This window comes from Aedes aegypti, unplaced genomic scaffold (assembly GCF_002204515.2).
Source record: "Aedes aegypti strain LVP_AGWG unplaced genomic scaffold, AaegL5.0 Primary Assembly AGWG_AaegL5_hic_scaff_1435_46_PBJ_arrow, whole genome shotgun sequence".
Taxonomy (NCBI): Eukaryota; Metazoa; Arthropoda; class Insecta; order Diptera; family Culicidae; genus Aedes; species Aedes aegypti.
This window is the reverse complement of record NW_018734873.1, coordinates 43,901-51,663: the sequence shown is the minus strand read 5'-3', so window position 1 is coordinate 51,663 and position 7,763 is coordinate 43,901. Positions and strand designations below refer to the sequence as shown.

Sequence of the window (7,763 nt, the reverse complement as noted above, 5' to 3'; positions counted from 1 at the left end):
ATATATGATCAGGCTTATGAAGCCCATTTCGCCACTCCCATGGCCGCCGATTCGTGTGGCTCTAGCACAGCTCTTGTGATAAGGATAGTCTTTCATATATAGGATGGTATAATGGTGGCTGCGTTCATGGGAACTTCTGGAACATCCTACTCTAAGCTTTCTACAAACGTTTTCATTTTTTTCATAAAATAGGTACATTTACGTAAATGAACGCGACAAATCTCATCAACACTAGACATCACACTGACACTGGTTACAACCATTAATATAAAACGGAACAGATGCCCGAACGCTTTCAGACTCAAAAAAACTAATAAGAAAAACCTCATACTGTATCGTAGAAAGAGTAACACCAGGATTGTTCGGAAAAAAAATTAACGAGTTTTGATAGGTTTACTAAGCCACAGTTTAAAATTTGCTAAACTAGGCTAGAACTACCGATTTGATTTTAATGAACTTAACAGTAGTCGTTCTCTTAATAACAAATGACTGATGTCCGATTCTGCGAAAAAATAGCGTTGTAACAGATTATTAATGCGTAATACGAACCATCCCAATGACTTCTGAGGGCGACGTTTTCCTTAAGCCAGCGTCCGAAGTTAGTAAGGAGGTAACTGTAGCAAGGCTCTTCGAGTGTAGGTAGGTTGGTGCGTATCTATCAGAACTAGATGGTGTTCCGTCTTTAGATGAATTCGTATCCTATTCCGAACTGGAATCCCTTTTTCACGCGATCTCCGGCTTCGAACGAGAGCGGTTGGCAGTAGTTGAACTCGATACGTGCCTTTTGGCCTATCCTAAATGCAAGACCCGCACCGGCCGTGCTACGAAGCTTGTCTGAAGGAAGAAATTGTAGTTCGTTAGTTGTGAAATATGTTTTAGGACCTTTCAAATACCACGTGAACAACTTAGAAAGGTTATGAAGGAATTGTAGCGACTGAGTGTTCTTAAAAGATACTTTAAAGGTCTTATGCCAGAATGAAAGAGATCAAACAGGAATCAACAAGAGACCGAACAGGATTACTACGAAGATTTATTCAGGTAGGTATTCATTGATTCTTTCACGGACAATAGTTCTACATAAATTTCGCCAGGAGAACAAATTTTCCAGAGATTTTAATATATACAGTCAACTCTTCCTAACTCGATATTGAAGGGACCATCGAGTTAGGGATGTATCGAGTTACAGAACACAAAACCAGAGCAACTGCGATCCAAGGGACCATCGAGTTAGCCATGAAAACCAACTTTTACTATGGTTCTCTAACTCGATATTGAGATAAGGAATATCGAGTAAGGGAGAGTTAACTGTATTTTGAAAACATCATGTGGATATTTGGAGGAGTGTTCTCGTGATAAAAAGATGATTCTTTTAAAACTCTTATGCTGACATACCTGTTGTAAATGTATTGCATGTTCCAAAATTGTAGAATAAATGCGTCCTGAAAAGATCTCCAAAACCACCGAAATACCTACTGAAGGGCAAGGGACTCCACACGTGGATTCCTGACGCCCAGTAAGACTGTGGAAAATCGATAGAGTTAGTTCTAAATGGTACCGAAGTCTATTAAGGTCATACCTGACACCCTGCAGCGACACCATCCCGATAGGGACAGGCACCGGCAATCTCAAACCCTCGCAAGGTCTGCGGCCCGCCCGGGAAGAACAGCTGGTTGATGGGGATGGTTTCCTTTCGTTTGTCGTTCAACAGCATCCCGAAACGACCACACAGTTGTAACGAAATTCCAGCAAACAATGGCATATTGATTTCACAGTGCACGTCGCTTTTCACCGTTCCGAACTGCGACAGTGAACTTCCCATCAGTTCGTTCGTAGTTTTTACAAATATTCCATTCGTGGGAAACACATTGCTATCGCGGCCTTCGAAGACTCCGATGTATCGTATGATGGCCGCCAGCTTTGGGCCGCAGTTTTCCCGCACAAAGAACGGAGTCTGCTTGTCCAGAGCGAAGATTTCCTTCATTCCCACCTCGTACTGTAGACTGTTGCTCAGGCCGAAGGGCAGTGCAAATGAGAAATCCAAGAGGACTCCCGTTTCATCGGTACGGAACTTGGACCACGGGGCAGGTGAAGAGTGTTTGAATACCGCAATCGATGTCCTGTGATGAGAGAAGTGTGTAATTTTAGTAAGGATTTTGAATCTTTTTCAACCCACATCAAAATTCGAATCGATACCTTTCATTTATTTTCTTAATTTATTATATTATTCAATTGTCTGCTTGCTTGCTGTTTTAAATATTAATAAATGCAAGCAGCTCACAAAAGGCAGTGTGCTGACCGATAAATGTTATTTTGGGCACACTTGTCTTGTTTCAAAAACTCTCTAGGAGATTCGGATTTTGTGTGGCCACCAAGAACCTGCTAAGTCTAACATAATCTTCTTGGAGACCCTTATTTCGACTACCTGTAATTTCGTAACCCATCAAGTAATCTGTACTATTCATCAGGTTGAATAGGTATTCACGTGGACTAGGAATAGAGATACTTACTTCATGTCCACATTCATGCCTGGTTTCGGAAACCTTGAGCATTCGAGAAATAAGTTTCCATTGTAGTTTGTGTATGTAATTCACATCGGTTCTATTCAGTTGATGGATATTTTTGCCAATGGACATTCCATGAAAATTAAGGTGGTCTATGCAGAACCGGTTCGTGGGGTCTCGAAAGGTGGGCAATTCGAAAAGATTCCTTACTTTTATGCCCAAAACATTTTGAACGACGTCTCAATTCAGATCTACCTTTGCGATGACTTAACAAAATGTAGAAATTGGTTTTACTTTATTTACTATATTGAGGCCTAAACATTGTAGGCTTCTCGATAGCAGAGGAATTCACAATGTATGTGTGTGCACATACCACGAAAATGTGAAATTAATGCTTAAAAGTTTAGGAATTGTCTCTCAGGCAGAAATTAGTGAAAAACTGTTATGCGATGTTTAAGTAAGAACGACTGATTATTTATTTTTCAAGAATGTGAAAATTGTAATTCCAATGAAAATATTACAGGAGAAATAATCTCGCTTTTAGAGGAAAGCGACAAAGAAGATGTAGTTTTTCAGCAATGGCTCACCACCGATCGCTGTAACTTAGAAACTATAATAAAGCCTGTTGAAGAATTTGTTACGTATTTCGTGGAGAAAGTCAATAAGCTCATAACTCATGATTTTATTTGCAAAGAACAGTCTTCTTTTCTACGAAACAAACAAGACTCCTTAAAACAAGGTGAAATACTGGTAATTAGCGATTTTTCTGAAAATTATAGTTTTATCGTACAAACCGCTGCTCAAGGATTCACTGGAATAATTCCCAAGCAACGATACACCTATTCGAGATTTACCATAAAAAAGATAATAAATTGGGAAAACGCTAATTTTATTATAATATCAGAAGTGTTGACCACAGTTGCAGTTCAGCTATTTATTTCAAAATTGAAAATTTTTGTTAAACAAAAAATAAATTTCTCAAGAGTTATGTTTATGTCAGATGGAGCTGCAGCTCATTATAAAACCAAAAAAAAAAAAAAAATTGCCAGCTTATGTAATTTCAGAAAATACATGGATTGGAAGCAGACTGGCACTTTTTTTGACATATCCCACGGCAAAGGCCCCTGTGACGCTATTGGTGGCAGTCTCAAGCGAATGGCAAAAAGTGCAAATCTTGCAAAAGACTATGGAAACACAATCGCAACTCCGCGAGAACTATTCGACTGGGCATTGAAACAAACTGATACATGTATCACCAAATTAAATTTCTGTTATATATCTAATGAACGATATGTTAAAATGTCAGAGGAATTGTTTGATAAGGTTAAAACTGTCCCTGGTACCCAAAAATATCATTGTTTTATGCCTATTAGTGATACACAAATTGCAGCCAAACGGTATATCAATTCAGAGGATTAACCAAAAATATTCAATTTATTCAGTAAAGCCCAAAAATAATGTAAATATTCATGTGCAGATACTACGTTTTAGGATATAGTAGTAATAAAATTAATAATGCATGATAAAAACAAACCACAACTTTTTTTCATAAGCATAATATTGACTCTTTACAGACACCTGTTAAGATTGGCTTTGACCAAATAAGAAATGAAATATTTTTGTGATATCTTTCCAACCATAAAAAACACATCGGATTGTTCGACGGAGTTGATTTTCTCATTAGCGGTTTGGTGCGAGATCAATTGCATTTAATTTAAAAAAACTCTGTATAATTCCGTTTTATTTCTTCTAACTACTCCCAATAAAACAAATATAATCTATTTTGTGATTAAAACTCATTTATCACTTGAAAATATGATCATACTAGACTATTTAGAGCGAAATAAAAAATATATTATAAAATCATTTTGGACTTAAAAAAATTCGATGCTAGAAAAACCTTTTTCTCTAAAGTATGCCCAATTTGCAATGTATGGACGACCTTTAGTAAATTTAATCACGGAACTTTTTACTTAAGGATGATCAAAATCTGAAATGGCCGTTTTTGTAAATCGACTTTAAAGTATTCAATCTTTTTTTTTTCAGTGTAGAAAATGTTTTTTTTTTATTTTTTCAATTTTTTTCTAAAACTTCAGGAAATTTTACGACAGTCCCACATACAACACTTGTTTGTAGGTCTTACCGTTTTCGAGTTATACGGGTTTATAAAAAACTTTGATTCTTTGCAAATGTTAGTCTAGATCGATTTTGAAAAAACAAAATATGCAAAGTATCTTAGTTTCACATACTTTTGACATCCAGAAAGTTTCATTGAATTCTGAAGGGGTGCTGCCAATCGCGTGTCGAGTTGGCGTGAAATCCGTCTATTAAAGGCATTTTCAGTATCCAAGAAAACACCCAAGCAGGATTGCTGTAAGAATTCGGTTGTAAGAGTTAGTGTATACATCTTTGGGGGAAATACTGGTCTCTTAGGGCATCCTTGTGGAAATTACACAAATTCTTTTGTGAATCCTTTGAAAAATCGTTGATGAGTGAATCTCTAGAACTCTTATAATGGATCCTAGAGGAGTCCTCGAAGACATTCCAAAGGGAAATCGCCGGAAAATTCATTTGAAGTGAATCTTTTTCTTTGGGAATCTGAGAAGTTTTGGAAGAACCTGTCGTGAATAGTCGCGTAGAACGTCTAGAATTTTAAACCAACATTAATTGAAGGCATGAAAAGGAAGAACTGACTGACTTTCGATACCGTTTTGGTAGAAAAGAGACATTCATTGAAAATAAAACTTGCATTATAATAATGACCAAGTCTCAAAAAAAAAAACTAATCGACCCTATCTATGCGCCTATGGCTGTAATGAGACCCGATACTTACTCTGGATTGTGGTCTCCGACAGTGGTATGATAGTATGGTTTCGTAAACCTTAAATTAAGTACACTACTCCGAACATAACTGTAGCTGTAGTTTAAACTAAGCCTTTCACCTCGTCCGAAAATGTTTGGTGACGTTAGTTCTAAAAATAAGACGATTATCATCAAAATATATAGAAAAAAAAAAAAAACAACTGTGTTCCTCTATACCTGCAGTTGCAGCACAATCGTTTTGTCCCAGCTCGGTGCCGATACTTCCGGTAATACGCGAAAGTTCATCCCCCTGGAAAGTCACCTCATAGCCATTCTTGGTTGCGCCTTCCCCTTTGCTGGTATCGATGTGAATTTTCAAATTTTTAAAAAATACCTAACTGCATAAGATTATCCTTGACGCTGTAAGTATTAGAATTACGATTATAACCGAAACAATTCTTAATCCGAGAGTTTCCCTCACTTGGTCCGTTTCGACGATAACGTCCTGGAAATTGGCTGCCGTGAAGAGGCTTCGAATCGCTCGCTGGATGTAGTCATCGTGGGTCCTACTGAGGCCACTGATGTGAACCCGATCGACACGGGGCTTTGAACCGGGTAAAATCTACCTCCCCCTTTCGACTACCAGCAGAAGCAGGTTCCTGGAAAAGAGACAGTTCCAAAAAGTAGTATCATTCCACCGAAAACCAAAACCAAAACAAAACCTCACCTTCGATTTGCCGCTTCCCATTTGGAGTTATGTAACCGATTTTCCACAGCAAATTTTGCGATTCTTGTTTGCCTCGACTTAGGGTGATGTCAGCTGCTATCTTTCGGTTGCTTTTTCGGGGAAAACAAAGTTTTTCGCGTGAATTTATCCCATCAAGCCAAATATCAAGGCTCACACTGTCTTTCGGTTCTGATTGGGAGAGAAATACACGATACGACGAAAGGAAAAATCCGAATCGAAATGTTGACGTTTCAGGTGTCATGTTTTGATGACTGAGGTAGGCGTAACAACCAGCCGGTGCAAGTCGGCGTAATTTTGGGTGGGCATTTAATGTCGTTTTCCGTTTTTATAGGAGCTGGGTCGGTGATCAACACATAACAAACCAACGTCAAACAAAGTGTTGTTCGATCGAACCTGAATCGGGTTGGGGTTGAAACTGTGATTCAGAACGGGTTGCGCCAGTTCCAACCTAGGTTCAAAAACGAATTCGACATAAGTTACACTGAGAACAGCGTTGCGGTTGAAAATACTATATCAGAGGGTTAAATTAAATACACAACGCCACTTGATTTGTGCAGACTAAATTCGCATTTATTTAGAATATTTGTGCATTCAATTTTACCATGGCACCATTGTATAGTAAAAATTACTATATCATGGTTAAAAAATTTGCAGCAGACAGAACCGAACCGAGGGTCTGGCGATTGTCAAGCGCGAACGCTAGCCGCTCGGCTATCGATGCGGTTGGATTGAGAGGGAACAAAACGCAAATAAAAAAGCGTTCATGATAGCTCAATTGTGGTTGGAGTAGTAAATTTAAAAACACGTTCATGGTTCTCATTACTGCACGCTTGTTTCAGTGTAGGGATTCCGTTCAATGAGAATATATACTAAGGTGTGGAAGAAGAAGCAATGGCTATGTATTAGTAAACGAGAAAAAACGTAAACAAAAATAACTACGTCACTAATTTACACGGCTTCTTATGGCAGCTCGCCCGCTTGTAGTTGTGAAACATTTTGCACCGTACACGGATGTCCGCACACTAAATGTCGTCTTCCTCACCTCGGTATATATTCTCATTGGATTCCGTTGTTGCAATATACCAGGAAAAAAACACAAAACTACAGTCTGTTCATAAAAATATACTAAACTAGCGAGAACACAGGAAACAGCAGCGAATTCGTCACTCAATCAAATGGACTATCGAAATTCATAGGAACCACTTATAGTCCAATCCATTGCCTGCGTAGTAGTGCAATGTTGACAAAATTTTCTTTGTTTGCTGTGAGAACTGTCACAACATTGCTTTTGTTTGCTGTGAGAATCCAAATATAAACAGAATTGCTGCAAAGCAACCACTTTCTTGTTGGCCTGCCGTTGACCGAAAAGCTCAGTGACATCATACAAACATCGATAAGTTTTCATTCTGAGGAAATCGACTTGTGTAGTATTGATTGTGCATTGGTGTTCGTGGCAGTTTGTTGGGACCTCTATGAAATTTCGCCACAATATATCGGGTTGAAGTTCATAGCTTTGCCTTATGAAACCAAACTTTAAAACAAAAATAAAGTTCTTGTGGCAAACTGGAATCGAACCAAGGAACTTGTAATCGTTATAAATTCAGTTTATTCAGGCATTGCAGAATTCGCTCTCATTTGAGTATGAAGCCGATCAAAGCAAGCAAAGAAAATCATCCCATATGTAGCTGTCCACATCGTCATTGTATCGCAAG

General features: G+C 38.3%; 1 protein-coding gene across 1 annotated transcript; it reads right to left on the bottom strand.

The window, feature by feature from the left end:
• Positions 1-388: 388 nt before the first annotated feature.
• Positions 389-6,051, bottom strand: LOC5577361 (SAM50-like protein CG7639). Its single transcript, XM_021856268.1, has 7 exons — positions 6,031-6,051; positions 5,758-5,925; positions 5,541-5,697; positions 5,335-5,473; positions 1,577-2,117; positions 1,393-1,519; positions 389-834 (listed from the first exon to the last, which is right to left on the bottom strand). Exons 1-7 carry the CDS (start codon positions 6,049-6,051, stop codon positions 683-685), a joined length of 1,305 nt encoding a protein of 434 aa, XP_021711960.1. The 3' UTR covers positions 389-682.
• Positions 6,052-7,763: the final 1,712 nt, after the last annotated feature.

What these genes read in the sequence shown, in the direction of transcription:
- LOC5577361 (XM_021856268.1), bottom strand. Translation starts at nt 6,051, where the DNA reads ATGGGAAGCGGCAAATCGAAG. An exon ending in CGATTGTGCTGCAACTGCAG is followed by an intron (nt 5,474 to 5,540) that starts GTATAGAGGAAC and finishes TCTTATTTTTAG; the next exon opens with AACTAACGTCACCAAACATT. An exon ending in ATGCAATACATTTACAACAG is followed by an intron (nt 835 to 1,392) that starts GTATGTCAGCAT and finishes TTCTTCCTTCAG; the next exon opens with ACAAGCTTCGTAGCACGGCC.